This window comes from Magnolia sinica, chromosome 10, assembly GCF_029962835.1.
Source record: "Magnolia sinica isolate HGM2019 chromosome 10, MsV1, whole genome shotgun sequence".
Lineage (NCBI taxonomy): Eukaryota > Viridiplantae > Streptophyta > Magnoliopsida > Magnoliales > Magnoliaceae > Magnolia > Magnolia sinica.
Genome location: NC_080582.1, coordinates 15,302,279 through 15,328,541, shown reverse-complemented (window position 1 = coordinate 15,328,541; position 26,263 = coordinate 15,302,279). Strand labels below are relative to the sequence as shown.

The 26,263-nt window shown below is 38.9% G+C and overlaps 1 protein-coding gene and 1 long non-coding RNA gene across 2 annotated transcripts; both read left to right on the top strand.

Annotated features, from left to right (window-relative positions):
- Positions 1 to 7,716: 7,716 nt before the first annotated feature.
- On the top strand, positions 7,717 to 9,747 carry LOC131217373 (probable disease resistance protein At4g27220). The gene has a single exon (XM_058212287.1). It carries the CDS (start codon positions 7,717 to 7,719, stop codon positions 9,745 to 9,747), a length of 2,031 nt encoding a protein of 676 aa, XP_058068270.1.
- A 276-nt stretch (positions 9,748 to 10,023) lies between these two features.
- LOC131258056 (uncharacterized) lies at positions 10,024 to 13,765 on the top strand. The gene is made up of 2 exons (XR_009177827.1): positions 10,024 to 10,451; positions 13,515 to 13,765. It is a non-coding gene; the product is annotated as an uncharacterized LOC131258056 (long non-coding RNA).
- Positions 13,766 to 26,263: the final 12,498 nt, after the last annotated feature.

Genomic DNA, 26,263 nt, shown 5'->3' with positions numbered 1-26,263 from the left:
CCCTATACGGTACTAGAGGATTGCTCTCGGTGATAGAATTCCTTCGTTTGTATGGCATTGTCTAATCTGGGCATGAAGATGGACCACCTTAAAGAATGTTGGATTGAGAAATGCCATCAGTTGGAGTATCTGTTCGTAGGAGGGACGTACGATGATGCGGCAATTTGTTTAGAAAATCTAAGGGTGTCAGATCTTGCCAAATTAAGAAAAGTGTACAGAGGGGAGTTAGGAAGAGGGAGCTTTGCATGTTTAAAGAATATATATTTGGAATGTTGCCCGAAGCTCATCAACTTCTTCTCTTTGAGTATTCGGTTACAGAATCTTGAATTACTTGAAATAAAATTCTGTTGTAGACTGGAGAAGGTTTTTGAAGAAGACAGCGTGGAGGGGCAAAATGCATTTCCACAGCTAGTCGATTTACATCTTTGGGATCTACGCAAACTCAAGAGCATTTGCGGTGGGCACTTGCCTATGCTGAAGAAGTTGAAGATTCGAGAATGCCCTTTGCTGGAGAAGCTTCCTCTTCATAACACAAATGCTTCTACATCAGAAGTCGAGATCCAAGGTGAGCTGACATGGTGGGAAAGCATTAAATGGGAGGGCAACATCAAGCCAAGCAACATCCATTTCAAAGAATGGTGTCCATCAAGTGAGTGATTCTTCTCTGCTTAAACTATCTCTCTTTTATTTGGAACTTGATTTTTTGTAACATGCACTAATATGCGCTTCGAATATGAATGGACGACGTGTATACAGTCACCTACATAACAGTCGGCACCACACTCCGGGGTCTCACCAATCCGGGTTCTCACGCAATCAGCTCCCCCTTTGATGTCAGTTACCAATCATGCGACGCCCACCTTGGAAGTGGTTCGTCTATCATGTGTGGCCATCTTAATGTGGAATGCTCATCATGCGGGCCCAATTTCAAAGTGGTCCTACATTATTCCGTGCTTGCATTATATGTGGGTCATTCATCATTAGGGGCTGATCTTCGATGTCAACTGATCCTCATGTGGACGAACTTGATATGGGTTCCATCATGTGGGGTTCACCATCAATGTTATTATCCATCATGTAGGGCTCACCTTCGATCTCCACCGTCCATCATGTGGATCCCACCTTTGATGTGGACCATCAAAGTGTGGACCCTACCTTTGATGTGTATCATGCATCATGTGGTGCCTGCATTGGATATGAACCATTCATCATTAGAGGCTGGCCTTTGATGTGGTATGCCCCTTATGTGGGCCCGCTTTGATATGGGTCACCTATCATGTGGCCCACCATTAATATTATATGTCTATCATGTGGACTTCATATTTAATATGGATCATCCATCATGTGGGCCTCACTATGGATCTGGGTCACCATCATGCGGGGCACCTTTTATATGGAGTGTCCAATTCTGAGGAGCAGGTCCCTCAATCCCACACTGTGTGGCCCACCTTTAAGGCTATAATAAGTTTTTAATGGTCAAAAACCATAGTTTCCTGTGGTGTGGTTTACCTGAGATTTGGATTTGCTTTGTTTTTTGGAATGTGCCATGAAATGATGTGTCAAAATAGATGGACACAGTAGATGTAAGGCACATGCATTAATGTGGGTTCCACAGTCAGGGATCCACCCAATCCATGCTGGAGGGGGAGTAGAAAAGTAAAAAGCTCAAAAAAAAAAAAAAAATTAAAATTAAAATTCTGATGGTGATGATTAAAGTAACTTCAAAAATAACTTTTTTATTGCTACAAGTTAAAAAAGAGAAAAAACTAAAAAAAAATAAAAATACAAAAACAGAGAGAGAGAGAGAGAGAGAGAGAGAGAGAGAGAGAGAGAGAGGATATATATAGGTAACATAGTGGGTACACATGAATTTAGGACAACCTAGCCTAAGCCGGCTTGAAAATTGATAGGGCCAAGTTTCAAGGCCATGCCTACCCAATGCGCTCCCTTACAAAACAAGAAATTTGAATTTTGCAGACAGAGATGGTGCGGAGTCAGCCTCCAAAGACGATCCACGGATTAGAGAAGTGATTGTGAGCGCTTCGTCAGGACACACGAAGAGACAAATATCAGGTATCTACGGCAATTAATTTTTCTATCTTTTCACGAATTTAAAGATTTTCTATCTGGTCCGCGTTAACTTGTATACAGCATAGCGAATCCGCTGGGACGCGGATTTCCTGCTAAAGCCTTTCCCACCAAGTTCCTATGCAGGGAACGTAGGTGGGGCCCACCGTGATGTTTGTAAGAAATCTACACCGTTCATCCATTTTATGAGATCATTTTAGGATATTAGGCAAGAAATGAGCAGGATCCAATAATCAAGTGGGCCCAAAAGGTGAGAATTGAATGCCTACAATTGAAATATTGGTGGGGCCACATAAGCTTTGAATCAGGCTAATATTTGTGTTTTCAATTCATAACATTAGGAATGAAGATATGAACAGTATGGATGTCATGTAAACATCACTGTCGACACAGGAGGTTTAACTGTGGTAATTTCGGTACCCACCTTCTCCTATGGTGACGTCCAATTCAGGCTTGAATCCGACATGCATTTTGTTTCAAGTTTAAATTCCACTAGAGTGCGTGTGTTATAATTGAACTCTAGTGGAATCAAAACTGAGGTAGATCAAAATCCAAGTGAACCACACAGTGTTGATTAATTGAACTCTCACCATTAAAAACTTCAAGGGGTTACAAAAGTTTTGGCCAAAGCTGATATTTGTTTTTCACCTTCATTGAAGTCTGCGTGACCTAATCTACAAGTTGGATGTCAAATAATTGTTACAATGTGCTTTAGGAGGTTTTTACTGGTAAACATTCAATTTTTACTTTCCCATGGTGTGGTCCACCTGAGATTTTGATTTGTCTAATTTATGGGATAAATGATTAAAATAATGTATAAAAATGAATGGTGCGAATAAAATACATCGATCATGGTGGGGCCCACATAGCACCTACCATAATCCAGGGCTAGTGGCAGCGTCACTAGCCAAATATGATTACCTACGCTGCCATTAGCCAAATATGATTACCTACAGGCAGGTGCCTGCACCACTCTCTCCTTGTGGTATATGACATTTCAAACCGTTTGATGCATTAAATATTCATTTATTTTAGTTTTTTGCTTTTCTATCACGAAATTGGATTATGCACGGAGTACCTCTACCCTTTAAAAAATAATAATAATAATAAAATAAAAAAAAATCGAGAGCAAACTCTATTGGGCCATCATGAATGCATGTAGTTTATCCATTCCGTTCATCTGTTTTTCCAGATCATTTTAAGGGTTGGGCCCAAAATTGAAACTTATCCAAAGCTCAAGTGGACCACACCACAAGAAACAGTAGGATTAATGATTTACATGGTTGAAACCATCCTAACGGTGATGTTTATTTGTCATCCAACTTGATCATAAGATCACAGGGACATGGCTGAAGAGAAAACAAAGATATCAGCTTGATCCAAAACTTTTGTGGCCCCAAGAATATTTCAAAGGTAGATGTTAAATTCACACTGTTTCTTATGGCGTGGTCCACTTGAGCTTTGTATATGCTTTATTTTTGGTTTCAAGCCCTAAATTTTTTTGATAAAAATGGAGAATCATGGTGGGTCCCAATGAGTTTAATCAGTACGCTTAGCTTACTTGACTTAGTACGCAGTCTGCTTCCTCCTATCATACCTATTTAACCCATCCAATGGCTGAAAATGATCTGTACGATATGGTGTGGTGCGGGCCCATTGTAAGTGATTAGTTCTCCTTGATAAGTGGGTCTGCGGGCATCCAATGGCTGAAAATGATCTGTACGACACGGTGTGGAGCGGGCCCATTGTAGGTGATTAGTTCCCCTTGATAAGTGGGTATAAGTTTCAGCCCGGAACCAATCCACTGACCTGTAGATTGGAAGTTTCAGCCCGGAACCAATCCACTGACCTGTAGATTGGATGACCTGGGTCATAGATTGAATGATTTGAGTCGATTCTCTTTGTGGGCAGTTCAATCAAACAGGGCTTTCGGGTACTGTTTTGACAAGAAACAAATGCATTGAACAAGAGAATAATAAGGAGAATAATCACCCTATTCATTTATTCTAAATTCGTTTACATCCTTTATGCCATTTGATTTTATAGTAAAATATTTATATAATTCAATATTAATATCAAATATTTAATATTAATTTCTGTTGTATTTCAAATCCCATTGTAAATCTTTAGCATAGAAAAAATTGATATATTGAGATGACATCCATTCCTATTGATTCCATGCTTAATGAGAAGATTCTTTGATCTTTCAATCCAGACAAAGGCCTATTTCGATTAATCCCTTCATGATTGTACAATCATCCAAATGTCCACGTAGTAGACTCATTGTGAGACTCATTGTGTGCACATAACAAACTCATTGTGCGCACAATGAGTGTTGTGCGGATTGCTTACGCAGGCCACTGGTTGTGCGCACCCCCCTTGGGTTGTGCGGTTAATAGCAGGCAGTTTAATGTCTAACCGTTGAAAATATAGCCGGTTTTTGGTAATACATTAAAAGTGGGAGGTGTTCGGTTCATAGCTGAAAAGCAAGCGGACGTGAAAAGATTTTTTTATTATTTTATTATTATTATTATTATTTTTAATTTAATTTCCGTAAGTAAAAAAAAAAAAAAGTTAGTTGTGGCCTTTAAACTCCCAAGGTTCAGCGTATCATGTGACAAAAACAGGATGCCCAAGCTTGATTGAAATATTGATGGGGCCACAGCTTATTTGTGAGAAATCTATCTCATTTATATATTTCTCTGCTTCAATTTTGGGCAAATCTGAAGCTCGACAAAAAAAGAAAAAAAAGAAATGGTAGATATGTATGCTCACCATTGAAATATGTTGGGCGATCATGTGCGCACTTGAAGCCTGTGATCTGCCTCGTTTTAGAACCCATGCTTTTAAATGAGCTCACAAAACAGATGAATGGGGAGGATTTCTAATGAACATCAAGGTAAACTGATGCGAGCAGAGGTAAGGATTGAACGAAAACAATGTTCACAAGAGAGGTTGAACATTTAAATGTAGGGGAGAGGGTTGCTTGACCGTAGGTGCAGCCCACCATAATGTTTGAGATAAATCTACCCCGTCTATCTATTTCCCAGCTCATTTTAGGACATGGCCCCAAAAATGAAGCAGATACAAATCTCAAGTCGGCCACATGACCATGAAAGATTGAGGATTGAATGGCCATCATTGAAACATTGGTAGGGCCACAGATTATTTGTGACAAATCCACTGGTACATCTGTTTTTGGAGCTCATTTTAGGGCAAAGGTTAAAAAATAGCTGCTTCTTGGCCAAAAAATGAGGCATTTTGAAGCTTAAATGAATCACATGACATGAAAATAGTGGGAAAGAATGACCAATATTAAAATATCTTCAGCCCATTGTGTGGGCAATTTTGAGCCTTGGATTTGTCTCATTTTTGGAGGCCATGCCCTATATGAGCTGAAAAAATAGATGGACCGAGTGGATTTCTCATAGACACAAAAGTGGGCCCAACGTACTGTCCGAGCGAGGGTTGCAAGGAAATCAGTCAATTAAAAAACTTATCAATGGGATTGTTGGACATTTAAGTCAAGGGCTGGACCCTAGGTGGAGCCCGGTATGATATTTGTGACAAATCCATTCCGTCTGTCAGATTTTTCATCTTATTTTAGCACACATGAGTATAAAAAATGTGGCAGATATATATAAAGCTCAAGTGGGCCACACGAAACTAGAAATACTGGAGATTGAATAATGGCCATTGAACCGTTTCTGGTGCCACAGATTATTTGTGACAAATCTATCTTCTCCATCTGTTAAACCAACCCATTTTAGAGCATGGACGAAAAATGAGACAGCTTTGAAGTTCAAGTGGGCCTCACAACAGGAAACAGTGAGAAAGAATGCCTACTATTGAAATAACATGGGCCATTTTGCAACCGAGTATGAGGTTAATAACGGCCTCATTTATTCGATCAAAACCTTAAAAAAGCTCGACAGACGGATGAAAGAAGTAGATTTCACACCAACATCAAAGTTAGCTCCCCAGATGGTCCGGGTGATGGTTGGCACCACGGAAGCAGATTGACTGGTGTACCACACACCACCGACCCAGCTGGTGTCTATAAGTGTCGTGCGAAGACGACAACCGACACTCCTCGAGCTCTACTAACGGTTGAGATCAAAGTTATATTGGGCCCATGATGATGTATTTATTATATCCACACCGTTAATCCATTTGGCGAGATCATTTTAGAACATGATCCCAAAAAATGAGTTATAGCGAAAGCTTAAACCACACCACAAATAGCAGTGGGAGTGATTCTCACCAGGACCGCCATAATGTTTATTTTCCATCCAATCGATTCATAAGGTCCCACGGACATGGATGAAGAGGAGAAATAAATATCATATTAATTCAAAACGTTTGTGACCCCAAAAGGCTGTCAATGGTGGACGTTCAATCCCTGCTACTTTTTGCATTGTGGTTCACTTGATCTTTGGATTAGTCTTTCTTTCTGGCTCAGATTAAAACGAACTCAGCCAAATGGATGTATGGTTTGGATATGATATATACCTGATGGTGGGACCCATGAAACTTGGTGACGTCAACACACCAGAAAGTTCAGTGGTGTGTGGTACACCAGCTAATCCGCTTCATGCGGAAGCGGATTGCGTCCTACCCGCGCACGAACGGTAATCCGTCTTGGCAGGGTGTGTGGGGCCCACCGTGACGTAAGTCTTTTATCTAAGCCATTCACCATTTTTCTCAGATAATTTTAAGATGAGCCAAAAAGTAGGTAAGTTCAGGTCTTAAGTGGACCACAAAGTGGAGATTGAACTTCCACCATTAAAAACCTCTTAGGTTCTAAAGAAGTATCAGATCAAGCTGATATTTGTATTTTCACTTCATCACCATCTACGTGACCTTATTAATAGGTTGGATGGTAAAAAAACATTACAGTGGCCATTTAGAAAGGTTTCAACAGTGGATGTCATTATCACTGCAGCTTCCTATGGTGCGGTCCACTGGAGCTGTGCACCTGCTTCATTTTTTTTCTCATATCTTAAAATGATCGTGAGAAAAACGATGAACGGCGTGGATAAAACATTTACAACACGTTGGGCGCCACAGAGCCCTGCCTGGACGGATTAGTAGGACGCAATCTGCGTCCCGCTTCCTGCCACCACAGTGAATCCAACGCATTGAGGAGAGGAGATGGCAAGTGCGGTAAATTAAGGGCAGTTTTGTCGATACGAAAATATAGAAGCTGATTCATACGTATAATTAATAGCAGGCGGTTTAATGTCTAACCGTTGAAAATATTGCCGGTTTTTGGAAATACATTGTGGCAGGTGTTCGGTTCATAGCTGAAAAGCAAGCAGACATGAAAAGATTTTTTTTATTTTTTTTATATATATATTTTTTAAAAATTTAATTTTCGTAAGTTAAAAAAAGTTAGTTGTGGCCTTTCAACTCCCAAGGCTTGGCATATCATGTGACTAAAACAGGATGCCCAAGCTTGTGTTTAAAAAATATATAGGTGATATAACGGATACTTATGAAGTCAGGTCGGGATGGATCAGTCTAAAATGACTTTAGCCCAAGCCAGCTTGAGAATTGATCCCTCCCCATTTCCACCCTCATGAAACATGGAATTCAAATTTTGCAGAAAGGAATCGCACGGAGGCGATGGCAGACTCCAGGGCTGATGACGATCGACGGCTCAGAGGAGAAGGAGAGATTGTGAGCGATTGGTCACGATGCATGAGGCAACAGATTTGGGATTGCTTGAGAAATGAAAAGATTTCAGTGTTCTCCGTATGGGGATGGCAGGGAGTGGGGAAGACAAGGATCATGAGACAGGTGGTTGCAGCGGTGATGGAGGAATCCAGAGAATCTAGCGGTCTGTTTGATGTAATCATCCGAGTAAGAGCACCGGGGGTCGAGTGTCTTGCGGAGAAGATGCAGGCGAGAATCAGAGGAGAATTGGACAGTTTGTCGAGTTTAAGAAGAAGGCTATTAATGGCGTTGGATGCAAAGGGAAGAAGGAATCGGTTGGTGGAGGTACAGATGGGAATCAAGGAGGTGTTGGAGATCCCAAAGTCCATGCACTTCTCTGCAGCTGCTAAACTAATCTCGGCTAAGCTAAGCGGTCAGCGTTTCCTCCTCGTCTTGGAAGATGTTTGGGAAAGCATCAACTTGGAAGAGATGGGAGTTCCCCCAGTCATGGCATCTGCTATCACCAGCAGCAGCAAAGTCGTCATCACGACTCGATCCCATGAAGTTTGTAAGGAAATGGGAGCCCAAGTAAACATCATGATGGGGGGGTGGTCTAAAGAAGACGCCTGGGATTTTTTGAAGGAAGAGGCAGCCGATGTGGCCACCAGCATTGGTTTCTCAACAACAGGAGACATGGTCTTGAAATGCTTCTCTTACGTCTCCTTGTTCTGTCGAAACGGATGCTCCATTGATGGGGATTCCTTGATAGATGAATATTGGAGTTTGGAGGGCTTTTTAAATGGATCCTTCAATGAGGAGGAGAATAAAGAAGCGGCTTTCAAGAGACTTGGGAATGTACTGCTCAAAGAGTTAGCAGAGAGATGCATGGTGCTACTGTCTCTGATGTCATCAAACCCAGATTACCTACACTTTTATCTAAACAAGTATGGAAAATATTTAGATAGCACGTCAAAATTTCAAACTATTGAAGACGGATTTATGGATTGGCTAAAAGAGCAATTTACAATGGAGGAATCTTCGGGAGGACGCTATCATGTGGATATGAATTCTCATGTGAGGCAAGTGATTGATTCTCAGACGTTCCTAGTGAAATACAACTTAGACGGGGAAGAAGCATGCCAATGGATCTCATTATCCCACAATCAGGTAGAAACATTTCAATTCAGCTCTCCAAACTACTCTCTTCTCTCGACGTTGTTGCTCAATGATAACGATCGCTTGCAAGAAATCCCAGACAGTTTTTCCAAGAACATGACCAGACTCCGAGTCCTTGACCTTTCTTCTACAAGCATCTCTTCCCTGCCATCATCCGTGTCCTGCCTTCACGAAATACGGTTGTTGAAGCTTCGAAGCTGCAGCAAGCTAGAGGTTGTTCCTGCATTCTTAAAGGATATGCAGAAGCTTGAGATCCTTGATCTCCATCAAACTCCCTTGATGAAAACGATGGAGGTATCCTTCCACAACATGCAAAGCCTCCGACGTCTCGACATATCGGGTGCCTGCACCCTCAAAAGGCTCTCACTCAAGGGTTGTCATTCTCTACTAACAGTGGTTAGTCTGCAGAAACTTTCAAAACTTGAGGCACTTGATCTTTCAGGCACGAAAATGGAAGAGCTCACAGATGAAATTTTCAATCTGACTAGCATGCGGTGCCTGGATCTGTTGGGAATGGAGCATCTGAAGACGATTGACTGGAGAAATATACATCGGCTTCCAGAAAAATTAAATTGGGATCGTTGTGGCTTGGACTTGATGCATGAACCGCACCAAGACAGCAGCAGACGTCGCATCTCGGTCAGTGATGCTGGTGTTTTCAAGTCATTGGGCAAAAAATCGAGACTCTGGAAATCCTACTTTCTAAAATTCCATTTCTTGGTCTGTCCCTGTAAAGGAGGTCGCAAGGATATATATGCTCGTTTAAAAAGAAACCGATTTCTCTACCGGCGTATTTATTCTCAATTTGAGGTCTTTGAGTTATGAAAGAATTCTGGAGGTTTGCGGGGGTAACAATTCCCTGGACGGTGTTATAGGGGTTCTCTCGATGACAGAATTCTTTCATTTGTACGGCAATGCATTCGTTAAGGCACTGTCCGATCTCGGCATGAAGATGGACAACCTTAAACAATGTTGGATTGAGAAATGCCATCAATTGGAGTATCTGGTTGTCGGAAGAACGGCAGACGTTGATGCAGTGGTCAGTTTAGAGAATCTAAGGGTGTCCAATCTTGCCAAATTAAGAATAGTGTGTCGGGGGGAGTTGGGAAGAGGGAGCTTCGCATGTCTAAAGAATATATATTTGGAATGTTGCCCGAAGCTCATCTACTTCTTCTCTTCAAGCATTCGGTTACAAAATCTCAAATTACTTGCAATAAAATTCTGTTGTAGACTGGAGAAGGTTTTTGAAGAAGACAATGTAGCAGGGCAAAATGCATTTCCACAGCTAGTTGATTTACGTCTTTGGGAGCTACGCAAGCTAAAAAGCATTTGTGGTGGGCACTTGCCGATGCTGAAGAAGTTGAAGATTCGAGGATGCCCTATGCTGGAGAAGCTTCCTCTCAATAACACAAATGATTCTGCAGCAGAAGTCGAGATCCAAGGTGAGCTGAAATGGTGGGAAAGCATAAAATGGGAGGGCAGCATCAAGCCACGCAACATCCATTTCAAAGAAAGGCGTCCATAACCAAGTGATTCTTCTCTGCTTAAACACCCATTGTTTACTATGTTATTCTTCTCTTCTTGAACTATTCTAATTCTCTTCAATTATTTCTGTTATGATGTGGTAGAAAGAAGAGGGTGTTCCATTGGACTTAAATGATTTAATCTTAGTGCCTTCAAATTATAAATTTCAGTAAGAAATTGGATGCATTACTTGGCAAATCATACTTCAGCAGTAAGCAAAACTCAGTTTTTCTATTTTTCTGTTATATCAATAAAATTGTATACGGTACGGTAGTGCCCCAACAATTTAAATTAAGGAAAAAAAAAAAAAAAACAAGGTATGTATAAGCTAATCACCTCAGCCCAACCAATGGATAGGTCTGCAACTTGGGCCAGGCTCATCCCAATCCCGATTGATCCAACTCAATTGTTCCATGTTGGGGATGTTTAATTCTTTATAATATCAATGCTCTTAATCATGTTTATCCAATCCAGAGAAACAGGCATGGTTGGATAATAGTTTGGGCTGGGTTTTGGGAAAATGCGTTGGCTGAGTTGAGGTAGGTCTGGAAATTGGGTCCCATCACATGGCCGATTTGTAGTCTCAAACAGGGAGTCATTGAAATACCCTTGGTATTTTCTACTTTTGGTAATCGTTTTCTATAGAAATCTCACATTTTAATTAGGGAATTTTATCACAAATTAGGATTTACCAAATAATGCCCTTACAAACCAAAATGACAGTCCTTTTTTTTTAGCACTGAAATTACCATAATGCCCAAGGTGCACTTGTTTATTTTGAAAGTGAGAAAGTAGACATTCATGGGGCCCATTACATATTTTTATAATATTCAAGCCGTCCAAAAGAGATAATTCCGTATGATGTGGAGAAGAACAAAAAATTTGATCAATCTAAAAGGATGACGAGAAACACCATAAAAAATAATATACACCTCTTAAAAACATCAAGTTATAAGTGCAGTGGATCCAGTGATTCTACCAGAAAGATTATTATTATTATTATTTCTAATCTTTCTGATTATTATATTTGGTTGCTAATGTCATACTCAAACTGTGGGACGCTGCAATTTTTTTTTTTTGACTTCATTACTTTCTAAAGGAAAAAAATACACGAGGGTACTTCGGTCATTTTCCTTCTCAAAAAGCATGAATTTAACTGGTTCATTATTTAAATTCTAAAATATTTATTAATTTATAATAAAAATTTGTTTTTAGTGAGATTTTCCGTACACTATCCTGAGAAATTAGGGAGAGAATGAGATTTGTCACTACAAAGACCTATAAATAGCTAACGGCCAATGTTAGAGGCACCAAAAATATGGTGACCGTCTGCCATCCAAAATGACGATTGTAATCGAAACAGTTAGGAGCTACTTTCATCCCACTGTGTGGGAGGAACCATTTCTCTGAAATCCAGATGCACAAGACAGTTATTTTCCAGATGCGTGCATACGGATCGCTAGAGCTTTGAATCTATCAGCACTAAAGCATCCAATCCCTATCGTTGTTTACACCAAGATTAATAGAAGTCCAAGGTTCCCTGTTGGTTTCGGAACCTGGTTGGCGTGGGGCCCATGGCTAGTCTATCCAAGCCATTGATAAGACATCCCCGATCATGGATGGACCATTCCCAGTATATCCTCCCAATCAGTCAACTGTAACCTTCCTATTGTTAAAAAGAAATGAACCAAGAAACAACACTCACTGGAGGAAAGGCCAAATATTTGATGGCTAGGAGCCTAGGATCTTCCCATCTGGGAGATTTTGGGGGAATCGTCCATCCATGACGGCGGACTTAAGATGAATGGCTTGGAAAGATCAACCATAAAGCCTGTTTACTATGTTATTCTTCTGTTCTTGAACTATTGTAATTCTCTAGTGGGGGTGGCTAACAGTGAAGTGTGATCTGACAGTGGGTGTACTAACAAGCTAATGAAAAAAAAAAAAAGAACTATTGTAATTCTCTTTTATTGTGTTATGATGTGGTAGAAAGAGGAGGGTGTGCCATTGGACTTGGGTGATTTTAGTCTCAGTGGCTTAATTTGAATTATGAATTTCAATAAGAAATTGGATGTATTTTGGGAAGCTAAACTAGTACCGGATTTTCTTGGCAAATCATGCTTGCGGCAGCAAGCAGGACTCTTTTTCTTTTTCTTTTCTTTTTTTTTTAAAAAAAAAATAAATAAATTTATTTTCCCTTTTATTTTACTGATAGACTGGGTCCACTGGTCTTCCATGTTAGATAATTTTTTCTCTGGGGCCTTGCTACTTTGTATGAGTTTGTTGGGCTTTTCAGGTTTCATTTATGTTCCACTAATGCAGATGTAATTTTCTATTATATCAATAAAATTAATTACAGACGATAGTGATCCAGCAATCCAAAAACAAGGCATAAGCTAATGAGCTCAGCCCCACCCATGGATAAGGCTGAAACTTGGGCCAGGCTCATCTCAATCCCGACTGGTCCAACCCAATTGCTCCATGGTGGGGATCTTTAATTCTGTATCAACACTCTTAATCATGTCTATCCAATCCAAAGAAACAGGTACTGTTGGATAAAAGTTTGGGTTGCTGAGTTGAGGTAGGTCTGGAAATTATGTCCCAGCACATGCCCGATTTTCAATCTTAACTAGTGAGCTATGGAAATAAACTTTGGTAGGCTCACCAGCCAAATACTCACCCCACCAAAGCGGACTCTTATATAGAGCTTGGAGATCTTGAGTGTGCTAGAAAAGTCTGCTACAAAGACATTGTGAGGTTACAAACTGATGATCTACTGTTCTCAGCATAATGAATTATGCTATAACAGATTATTTTGTTTTCTAACTTGTTGTGTGGACGACAATGAGTCATCCAAATAGGCCCTTTGTTTTTGCTTTTTTCTACCTTTGGTAATCGTTTGATGTAGAAATCTCACATTTTAATCAACCGATTCGACAAATTTTCAAATGAAGTTCATTGGTCAGAGTTGTGTTCTGGTGAACCTGCTAGATATTTTGGTGTTTCTGGGACTGATCCTCTAAAGTGCTCTGTTTGATCATCGTGCTCTGCTCCTGTTATGCTGTGAGGGTGGTTGCTATTGCTATGCCTGTTTGCTTCAGTCGCTGCAGGCGCTCCTGGTTTTGCAGGACATGTCTTTATCCTTCAACCTCCCTGCGCGCTTTCTTGAAGACTCCGCAATTTTATCTGTGCCTCCACCTCCGATTTTTGCAAAGTCATTATTATGATTGGGAAGGAAGGCGGTAAAGGCTATTGGAAAGGCAATCTACCACAGGTGACACAGAGAATTTCATATAGTGCCATGCAGCTGTTTGCTTATGAATCTTATAAATATTCAGTTTATGATGTCCAAACATGTGAATGTGATCTCTCTTTTCGATCTTGGGATATAGAAAATTTTCAGAGGAAAGGATGGGGAGCTCTCTGTTGTTGGGTGACTTGAAGTAGGGGCTTGAGCTGGGATGAAATCCACTTGCCACATATCCTTTAGATGTCTTGTGGCTAAGGCTATCAGTTGAAACTGGATCCATAACGATGTTCGAGGGTTGCACTGAACATGCTAAGAGATGGCATTGCTACCTTATCAGTGGGTCTTGGACCTTCTCTTCTTGTAATTGCACTGCACCTTACATTGCTGTGAACTATTGCATTTTCAACTTGTGAGCTTACCATTTCAGAAGTCCTTTTATATTTACCAGGAAAAAAAAAGACCTATGCATTCAGGGTTTCATAACACCAAGTGTTACATGACCATTGTAACAAATATCACAGATCTTGAAAATCTTGTGCAACATTAATCAAACAACATATTAATATCTTGAGATTTTCAAACACTGGCAGCATTTTAATTTTCGGTAATTGTATTGTAAAATTATATTGCTATATTAACACATAACATATCTAAAATTTTAAATAATTATTACATACGTACACATATAATAATTTTAAAATGATTTGTTAGTTTAACTTCTAAAATTTAAATTTTTAGCAAGATTTTTCCCAAGATAATTCAAGAAAAAAAAAAAAAAGCAGAAAAACTCTGGGGAGCTTCTGGAACTGACAAATTGCCACGAATGATTTAGATAGTTTTTGAAGGTTAATAGATGAAGGATGATATCATCCATAAACCGCTACTTGTTAATCGATGAAGCTGGTTCTATTTGAAGGAAGCTTTCTCCACATTAGTTTGCAGTCTCTATTCAAGCGGGCCACAACAGTACAACCTCCGACGGTCTTTAAAGAGCATCTGAACTCCCAGCAGAATTTGTACGTTCTCTGGAGATGTTCTGTTGTCTTGTTTTTTTTTTTTTTTTTTTTTAAAATTTCTAGAGCGATTCAAAAGTAATCTTTAGAAATTGTTAATGAAGAAAATGGCTTAGAATATTCATTTTTGTGGGATATCGAAATGTTCATTGCTTGTAGCAGAACATCTAAACCATTGATCTTGTTAGATCTTTCTATTAAAATCTTCAAAACGACGTTTCGCAGGCAGTTTCCAACTAGCTTTGACATTTTCTCATTAGATCTGATTGCAACATGGACTAAAATTTCCAAGCCTAAATTTATCGGTAATAGATGGACCATAATATCCAAGCCTAACTTTATCGGTAAGAGACGCTACTATAACATAGACAAGCATGATTGGGACCATTTGATTTGCAGAGTGGATGGGCCATATCCCCAAGGCCAGATCAAAAGTGGGGACAAGTGACATTTTGAGCTAAAAACTTGTATTTGAAACCATTTTCTGCCATTTACATGTCAAAGATCAAGGCCCATCAGCACTCGGTTGACACCATAGTGACAAACCCTGTTGTTGCAATTTGCCCAGAAATTTCTTGGGAGATTCAAAATTTTAGATTTTTCTAGGGATAGTTTGGAAAATCTCATCAAATATAAAAATATTTTTGTAAATAGATATCTTTAAATTTTAATATATTTTCACTTATCAAATAGTTCAGTATATACCTTGTGATGTTATCAGCAATGTTCGTCACACTGGTGGCAGTATAATGGTTTCTGTAATATGTAGATATTAGATAATATGCGTAAAGAAGCATCCACAAGGATGTGACTTTTTCCTTATTGACTGCAGTTTCAACACTATGTTTAGACAAATCCATTGTTTGAAGGGTCAGAATTCATGTAGTGTGAGATTCTGAAGCATGTATAAAGTTCTGGTTCTGATAGTGTAGCCGCACCCTTGCAGAACAAAATCATAGGAAAAGGTGGACAATTGCAGTGAGTTTGTCAATGAGATTCCAAAAAGGCATAGATTTGGATTTGCTCAACAAACAGAGGATTAGCAGTGTGACGAGGGTCTGTTATGTTGAAAAATCTCATTATACTATTGTGGGAAATAAGATGAACAATATAATTGGGGAATTTTCAAAATATCGGCAAATTTAAATCACTCATATTTTTTCTGGATAATAATGTAAAAATTTTCTGATGTTAGGAATTTTGACAAATTGGGATTTTACCAAATAAAGTCCCTGTGAATGAAAGGGCGGAGAAGTGCTTTTTGAGTGGTGAAATTATCATAATACATACAGTGCACTTTTGCTTTAGAAAGTAGTAAAGTGAAATATTGTGGGACACATGTGGTAATTTTATGATATTCAATCCATCCAATAGATGTAATCCGCTAAATGTTGAGAAGAATAAAAAATTTGGTCAATCTAAATGGAAGATGAGCCACACTATAAAAACATCAAAATACATGTATAACCCATTTGGTGATTCAATCAAAAATATTTTTGGTCCGTGGGATCATTGATTGGTAGTAGATGTTTGGTAGACTTGGATATCATATACATACAATGTGGGGCCGTAAATTTTACTAACTGTACTTCCTTTTAAAAAACAACACCTGAGGGTATTTGGGTAATTTCCATTCTAAAAAAGAACAAGATTAATAATATTTTTGAAAAAAATTAGTAAGATTTTCACAATAATATCGTGAGACAACATCAAAATTCAAAAACCTCCCAGCCTAAAATTTTTGGAGAATGAGGTTTGTCACTACGAAGAACTATAAATAACCCACGGCTAATCTTAAATGCACCCAAACGAAAAGATGGTGACCATCTTCTATCCAAAATGAGCATTGCAATGGTAAGAATGAGGATTGCCTACGAGGCTGTAACGGCTGGGAAGCTAGGTGGGCCCTCCGTGATATTTTTGAGAAATCCACCCGTCCAACCCTTTTTACAGATCATGTTAGGACCTGGGCCAAAAAATGACGCAAATCCAAAACTCAAGTATCCTCCAGACCGAGCATTGAATGTCCATTGTTGAAAATTCACGGGGCCACTGAAGTTTTGGATCAGGCTAATTTTTTGTGATTTCAGTTCATCCAAAGTAGGAATGACATTACCAACAGTATGGATGACATACAAACATCACGGTGGAGCAGTAAGGTTTCAATGGCAGGCATATACTTGAGTTTTCAATTTGCATCATTTCCCGGCCCATATCCTAATATGGTACGGCAAATGGATGGACTGAGTGGGTTTTCCACAAATGTCAGGGTGGGCCTCACTTGCCTTCTCATTATGTGGAAGGAACTATTCCTCTGAAATCTGAATGCACAAAGCAGTTATAATCTTAGTATACGCAATAAAGCATCTAATCCCAAAAGTATTGTTGTTTACGTTCGATTAGCTTAACTTCCCCATTGGTTTCCGTACCTGGTTGGTAAATATGGGGCCATGGTTAGTCTATCCAAGCCATTGATTTGACATGCTCGATCATGGATGGACCAATCCCAATATATCCTCTCAATTGGTCAACTCTAACCTTCCAGTTGTTAGCATGAAATTACATGGTTAAAAGATTTGATGGTGAGGATCTTCCAATTTGAGAGATTTTGAGGGAATTGTCCATCCATGATAAAGGGCCAACAGATCAATGGCTTGGATATATAGATCAACAATGAACCCCACATCTTTAAACTAATTCCAAACAAGGAACTCAGGCCTTGAATGAAAGGCACTATGGCCTCTTCTACTGTAAATGGTGCCAAAATTGCTTTTGATTGTAAAAGAGATTCCTCTCTTTGATAGGACATTCCTTTCTCTCTCAGGGAAGGAAGCATCGACCGTTCTCTTTTCCTTTTCCCTTCATCCAAGGAAGCATCACTTCTTCATCACACTTGACTTCATATTCACATCTGGGCAGCATTTATAAACATATGCTGTATGAAGCTTTCAGGATTACTGCAGCAGTTGATGCCTTGTTAATTTTATTTGAGTTGCTACTGAAAAGTCACTGAGTAGCCAAATTTCAGGCATGTACATCTATTCAAAATTTTCCTCTTTTTCTTGCATTAAGAGATTTTTTATTATTATTATCATGGCTTGTGTGAATATTTCCACTAAGCATTCTTGTAACGTGTGCAAGTGGGATGGTTTGCTTGGGGTTGAGGCAAATTCCCAAGCTAAACCATTTAATTATCAGAACTGATTATCAATAGGCACCCACACCCCTCCTTGTAGCATAGGACATTTTTAGCCATTGGATGCCATTAAATGTTTTTTTTTTCATGGCTCCCACTCAAAGCATTCAATGGCTGAAAATGCTCTGTATGTCCAGGTGTGTTGCAACCCCTGTAGGTGATCAGTTCCCTTTGATAAGTGGGTCTGAGTTTCAAACTCAACCCAACCCACCAGTGCATGGGTTGGATTTAGGTCGGTTCCAATTTTGAGTATTGGTAGAATTCAAGTTTGTTAGTGTTAGGGTAATTATAATAGGTTGGGATATTTTTTTTATTTATTGGGATAATTTTTTATTTGTTAATAAGATTATATAGTAAAATTTCTCTGAATCTCTACAAATATTGGATCTCTTTTATACATTTCAGTGATTGTTAACAAAATAAAATAAAAATTATAAAATAATACCTCATTAATATGATATTCACATCCCTATATATTTTGAAATTAAGTTTTCATTAAGCTATGTCATTAATAAGTCATATCTATCTTCTCTTAGTTTTCTCTAACTTCCATCAATTCAAAGTATGATTTGTCTTGATATGATGAAAACGCCCACCAATTAATGAAGTTACATACAAGGTTATGGGTTGGACCCTTGTGGTGCCAACGCAAGCTCCTGCGAGAGTGTGAGTGTGTGGGGGAAGGGTGAGTATGTGTGTGTAAAAAACGAAGAAGAAGAATTAAATTAGTACCTAGATGTAAATATAAAAGAAAATTCCTAAGAAAAAAATCAAAAGCTTTCTCTTGACAATTCAATGGTAGTAGGGACGTAGCTGCTGCTGCTCCCATCATAATGCATGTGTTTTATCTACTCTGTCCATCGGTTTCTCCATTTCACTATGGGCATGTTTGGATTCACGTATTAGGACATATTGTATGGTATTAGGGGTCCTGATTTGACATTTACAATGTTTGGATTGGAATTGAAATGCATGGAATTCCAAGCGCGTGAATACATTCAAAATCCAAAACTTATTAGATCTGATTTGAATAGTGCAGCTACACTATTAAAATCTTCAAAACGATGTTTCGCAGGCAGTTTCCAACTAGCTTTGACATTTTCTCATTAGATCTGATTGCAACATGGACTGAAATTTCCAAGCCTAAATTTATCGGTAAGAGATGGACTAAAATATCCAAGCCTAACTTTATCCGTAAGAGATGCTACTATAACGACGAGCATGATTGAGACCATTTGATTTGCAGAGTGGATGGGCCATATCCCCAAGGCCAGATCAACAGTGGGGACAAATGACATTTTGAGCTAAAACTTGTATTTGATACCATTTTCTGCCATTTACATGTCAAAGATCAAGGCCCATCAGCACTTAGTTGACACCATAGTGACAAACCCTGTTGTTGTAATTTGCCCATAAATTTCTTGGGAGATTCAAAATTTTAGATTTTTCTAGGGATAGTTTGGAAAATCTCATCAAATATAAAAATATTTTTGTAAATAGATATATTTAAATTTTAATATATGTTCACTTAACAAATAGTTCAGTATATACCTTGTGATGTTATCAGCAATGTTTGTCACACTGGGTATGGCTCATACAGTGAAGGACAACCCAAAAGAAGTACGACACATGAGCCAGTATAATGGTTTCTCTAATACGTAGACATTAGATAATACGTGTAAAGAAGCATCCACAAGGATGTGATTTTTTCCTTATTGACTGCAGTTTCAACACTATGTTTAGACAAATCCATTGTTTGAAGGGTCAGAATTCATGTAGCGTGAGATTCTGAAGCATGTACAAAGTGCTGGTTCTGATAGTGTAGCCGCACCCTTGCAGAACAAAATCATAGGAAAAGGTGGGCAATCGCAGTGAGTTTGTTAATGAGATTCCAAAAAGGCATACATTTGGATTTGCTCAACAAAGAGAGGCTTAGCAGTGCGACAAAGGTCTGTTATGTTGAAAATCTCTTGATACAATTGTGGGAAATAAGATGAACAATATTCAATATTATTGTGGAAATTTCAAATTTTTGACAATTTTAAATCACTCATAATTTTTTGGTATAATAGTGTAAAACTTATCTGATATTAGGAATTTTAAAAAATTTGGATTTTACCAAATAAAGTCTCCGCGGATTGCATCCAACCCGCGGTCAGTAATCCGTCCGGGCAGGGCTCTGTGGGGCCCATTGTGATGTAAGTCTTTTTATCCATGCCGTTCATCACTTTTCTCAGATCATTTTAACGTAAGACCTTAAAAACTCCAGTGGACCACACCAAAGGAAGCTGCGGTGATAATGACACCCACCGTTGAAACCTTTCTAAGGGCCACTGTGATGTGTTTTTACCATCAAACCTATTCATAGGTTCATGTAGACGTGGATGAAGTGAAAACAATAAATATCAGCTTGATCCGAAACTTCTCCAGCTCTCAAGAAGTTTTTAATGGTGGATATTTAATACCCACTTTGTGGTCCACTCAAGCCTTGGCACTGCCTATTTTTTGGATCACATACTAAAATTATCTGATAAAAACTATGAACGACGTGGATAAAACACTTATATCAAGGTGGGCCCCACAGATCCCTGCCCTCCGGGCCGGGTAGGACGCAATCTGCGTCGGTGAACGAAACGGTGGAGAAGTGGTTTCTGAGTGGTGAAATTATCATAATACTCATAGTGCACTTTTTTCTTTAGAAAGCAGTAAAATGAAAAATTATGGGGCCATGTGATATTTTTATGATATCCAATCCCTCCAGTACATGTAATTTGCTGTGATGTTGAGAAGAACAAGAAATTTGGTCCATCTAAATGTAAGAAGAGTCCTACTATAGAAAAATAATATACACTATTTAAAAACATCAAAATACATGTATAACAATTATGTGATTCAATCAAAAAGATTTTTGGTCCGTGTGATCATTGATTGGTTGTAGATGTTTGATAGACTTGGATGTCATATGCATACAATGTGGGTTACAAAATTTACCAACTGTATTACCTTTTAAAGAAAAACAACACACGAGAGTAGTTGGGTAATTTCATTCTAAAAAATAACAAGTCTTTCCCTAAAAATACCAAATTATAACTAGTTTGTTGTTAAAATTTTAAACTATTTATTAATTTATACATAAATATTTTTTAAATTTTAGTAAGATTTTCACAACAATATGGTGAGAAAACATCAAAATTCAAAAACCTCTTAGCCTAAAAATTTTGGAGAATGAGATTTGTCACTGCGAAGAACTATAAAAATGGCCAACGGCCAATGTTAAATGTATCCAAACGAAAAGATGGTGAACATCTTCTATCCAAAATGAGGATTGCAGTGGTAAGCACGAGGATTGCCTGCAAGCCTGCGACTGATGAGAAGCTAGGTGGGCCCACCATGATATTTTTGAGAAATCCACCCCGTCCAACCCTTTTTACCGATCATGCTAGGACATGGGCTAAAAAATGTCGCAAATCCAAAACTTAAGTGGGCTCCCTTGTTGCGCAGCACGCCAACAACGCAGTGAACCGAGATCCAATCTCCGGTCTCACCCACAAACGATAAACAAGAAGAAATATAAACTACAAATAGATCAAAGCAATCCAAACAAACCACAAGACAAGATATACATGGAAAAACCCCAAACTAGGGTAAAAAATCATGGTTGCAAACTTCCACTATGAAGAAAAACAAAGATTATAAGGCAATATACTAACATTTCCTTTGGAAGAACATAGAAAACCCTTTGGCCATACCTTAAAAATATTTTTCAATACTCACCTTAACCCTAGAATAGCCCTAGGGACCACAATTTATAGTTTTTACAACTTTCCTTTCGCACCCTTGCGAAAAGCGACACAGAAATCCGTAGTTCGCATCATATTCGAAAACGAATCTGCGTAACCACGACCGGTCGAGCAGATCCCACGATCGGTCGAACGGATCCCACAATTGGTCGAACAGGGGCAACGACCGGTCGAGAACCTCGAACCCAAAAACTAATGCTCGCTGGAGTTTGAGTCGTGTCAGTCCACGACTGGTCGAGTAAGGGCCACGACCGGTCGAGCAGGGACCATGACCGATCGTGCGACCCCCAGATGTGGCTCCACATCTCAACACCCCTGACTGAGCATTGAACATCCATTGTTAAAAATTCGTGGGGCCACGAAGTTTTGGATGAGGCTAATTTTTGTGTTTTCAGTTCATCCAAGTAGGAATGACCTTGCGAACGGTATGGATGACACATAAACATCTCAGTGGACCACGGAGGTTTCAACGGTAGGCATATACCTATCATCAATTTCTTGTCATAAGGCATACTTGAGTTTTCAATTTGCATCATTTTCCAGCCCATATCCTAACATGGTATGGCAAAATGGATGGACAGGGTGGGCCTCACCTGCCTTCTCACTACGTGGAAGGAACTATTCCTCCAAAATCCGAATGCACAAGCTTAGTATCTACAATAAAGCATCTAATCCCAAAAATATTGTTGTTTACATTCGGTTAGCTCAACTTCCCCATTGGTTTCCGAACTTGGTTGGTAGATGTGGGGCCATGATTAGTCTATCCAAGCCATTGATTTGACATGTCCAATCATGGATGGACCAATCCCAGTATATCTTCTCAATTGATCAACTCTAAACTTCCAGTTGTTAGCATGCAATTACATGGTTAAAAGATTTGATGGCGAGGATCTTCCAATTTGGGAGATTTTCAAGGGAATTGTCCATCCATGATAGGGGCCAACAGATCAATGGCATGTATATATAGATCAGCCATGAACCCCACATCTTTAAACTAATTCCATACGGTAAATCAGGCCTTGAATGAAACACACTATGGCCTCTTCTACTGTAAAGAGAGCCAAATTGCTTTTGATTGTGAAAGAGATTCCTCTCTTTGATAGGACATTACTTTCCCTTTCATAGAAGGAAGCATCGACCATTCTCTTTTCCTTTTCCCTTCATGGAAGGAAGCATCCACTTCATCGTACTTGCCTTCATATTTACCTCTGGGCAGCATATATAAACACATGTTGTATGAAGCTTTTATGTTTACTGTAGCAGTTGATTCCTTGTTAATTTTATTTGAGTTGCTACTAGAAAGTCACTTAGGAGTTAAATTTCAGGTATGTACATCTATTGAAAATTTCCTTTTTTCCTCATATTAAGATATTTTCTATCATGACTTGTGTGAATTTGCACAAAGCATTCTGGTAAGGTGTGCAAGTGGGATAGGTCACTTTGGGTTGAGGGACTTCCAGAGGAGAACCATTTAATTATCAGATCTGATTATCTACAGGTGCCCACTCCCTGTGGTATAGGACATTTTTAGTCATTGGATGCATTAAATGTTCTTTTATTTTATTTTTCCATGGCACCCACTCAACGCATACAATGGTTGAAAATGCGTGTACCACACAGTGCGGTGCAGCCCCTGTAGGTGATCAGTTTCCCTCGATAAGTAGATTTGAGTTTCAAACCCGACCCAATGCACCAGTGCATGGGTTTGATTTAGGTCTGTTTCCAGTTTAAGTATTGGTAGAATTTAAGTTCGTCAGTGTTAGGGTAATCCTAACAGGTTGGGATATTTTCTTATTTGTTGGGATAATATCTTATTTGTTAATAAGAGTATATGGTAAAATTTCTCTAAATCTCTGCAAATACCGAATCTCTTTTATACATTTTGGTAATTGTAAATAAATTTTTTTTAAAAAAAAAACGTTTTCACAAAAGAATATATACCTCATTAATATGATATTTACATCCCTATATCTTTTGAAATTAAGTTTTCATTAATCTATGTCATTAATAAGTTCAATGTGAAATGACTACTTTCCCTTAGTTTTCCATCGATTCAAAGGGTGAGTGTGTATAATAAAAAAAGAAGTAGAAGAAGAATAATAATTAAATAGGTACCTAGATGTAAATATACAAGAAAAATCTTAAGAAAAGAATATCAAGAGCTTTCTCTCAACAATTCAATGTTAGTGGGGTCATGGCTAATGCTACTCCTATCAAAATGCATGTGTTTTATCCACTCTGTCTATCCATTTCTCCATATCATTTTAGTGCATTAGCCCAAAAATGAGGCTATTGTTGCTCATTTCTCCACTCTGTTTATCCATTTCTCCATGTCATTTTCTCTTAACAATTCAACGTTAGTAGAGATGTGGCTACTACTGCTCTCATCATAATGCATGTGTTTTATCCACTCTGTTTATCTGTTTCTCCATATCATTTTAGTACCTCAGCCTGAACCAAATCTCAGGTGGACCACGCCATAGGAAATAGTGGTGATTAAACGCACGACATTAAAAACTTCCTTGGGCCCACTGTAATGCCCACCATAATGTTTATTTTCCATTTAACCTGGTTAATTAGGTCACACAGTCTTGTATGAAGGGAAGAAACAAATATCAATTTGATCCAAAAATTTTATAGCACACGAGTTTTTTTAATGGTGAGTGTTCATCATCACTCTTTCCTGCACTATGGTCCACTTGAGATTTGGATCTGACTCATTTTTTAGTTTATTTCCTAAAATAATATGAAAAAAATAAATGGACAGCGTGGATTAAACACATACATCATGTTGGGGCCCAAAGCGCAACATATGCATTCCAAGTTAAAGGCACCGATTTGGTGTCTCGTGGACGCGGATTTGACACAGGAACTTCCTGTAGTCGGAAACCGTACAGGGCCACAATGATGCCCATCATAAATCCACTCTGTCCGACAGGATTCTAAACATCAGATAGATCGAAAACTCATGTGGACCACAGCACACCAGGTGGATGTTTCCACCGTTGAAACCTTCCTGGAGCTTACCATGATGTTCATGATCTTACAGGCTATCGAATTGTTCTGAAGTTATTTATTACTACTTAAAATAAACTGTAGGCACAAATATCGTCCTGATGCAAAATATTTGTGGCCCCATGAAGTTTTCAAGCGTTCAAAATCTATTATGATTCGTTGGATCTGCCTGATTTTAATACTTCCTATTGTTATCTTGCAAAACTGACGAACAGAGTGGATATGTTACGGAAATCTCTGTGGACCCCACACAGCTTTGGAATTTATGAAGCCTTAGGCCACCGGCAATCTCCTGCCGTTTCTATGGCAGGTTAAAGATTTCCAAATTAGTTACGGCCGATACAGTGGTCCACCTTGATGTATGAACTCTCTATCTTTGTGATCCATCTGTTTTCTGGGCTCTTTTTAGGGCATGAACCCAAAAATTAAACAGATCCAAATCTCAGCTGGACCATATCATAGAAGTAGAGCTGGGGCATGGGACGACTTGACTAGTCTGACTCATTCATATCCGACTCGGTTCCAACTAAGTGCATCAATCTGAATCAAGTTGTCTCCAAAGCAATCGCGACAAATATGACAAATTATAGTTTGTTTTTACTAAATAGAAATTTGTGAAAACAATATTACTTATTTTCAAATCTCAACTATATATATATATATATATATATATATATATATATATATATATATATATATATATATTTATTTATATATATAAACTAGGTTTTTAGTTGATGGAGAGGTTGCACCGAAGAAGTTGCAATTCTGGCAAGTGAATCTAGGTTTCGAGTTATGATTTTAGCATGTGGATACCTGTTGCACCCGACCTGAATTGGTGACAACTTGACCTGACTCGATACTTGTGACTGGGTCGGACTCGGTCTGGATTAGTTCAAGCCAGAACCGAACTCGGATCAGGTCAGGCATGCTAGACTTGGTACCAAGTCGGGTCAAGTTTGGATCAAGCTTATTTTAAAACCAGATCGAGTCGGTGTTGGGGATTTGTGCTACGGAATCACACAGATATGGATCTAGGATAGCAATTCAATGGCGCCAAGCAATCACAAGAGAACACAAAGATTTAACATGGATGCGGGAAAAAACCACGGCACAAAGCGACAAAAATCCACTATAAAAGCACAGATTACAAAGAGAGATGACTTACCCGATTCGAATAGCCTCGAATCTCACCCTTCCTACACCCTTCGCAAACCCTAGAACCCTTTAGAAACCTTTAGAAAAACCTTTAGAAGCCTTAGCACTATTTTAGAAAGGCCCTAGAGACTCCTATTTATAGTTTAGGAAACACCACTTTTCGCACCGACTTAGAATAATCTAGAAACCGCCTCAAATTTACGCAGTTTGCGTACAGTCTGATTAACCTTCGACTAGTCAAACCTGTCCCTCGACTGGTGGAGCTTGTACCTTGACTGGTTGAGCGTCCTGGAAATCCCAAATACATTGTTGCTGGACTTCGAATCGAACAGGCTTCGACTAGTCGAGGATTTTCTGAATTTTTTAGATTTAAGATATTTGTTAA

Excerpts from the sequence above, each read along its gene's own strand:
- LOC131217373 (XM_058212287.1), top strand. The coding sequence starts at position 7,717 with ATGGCAGACTCCAGGGCTGATGACGATCGACGGCTCAGAGGAGAAGGA.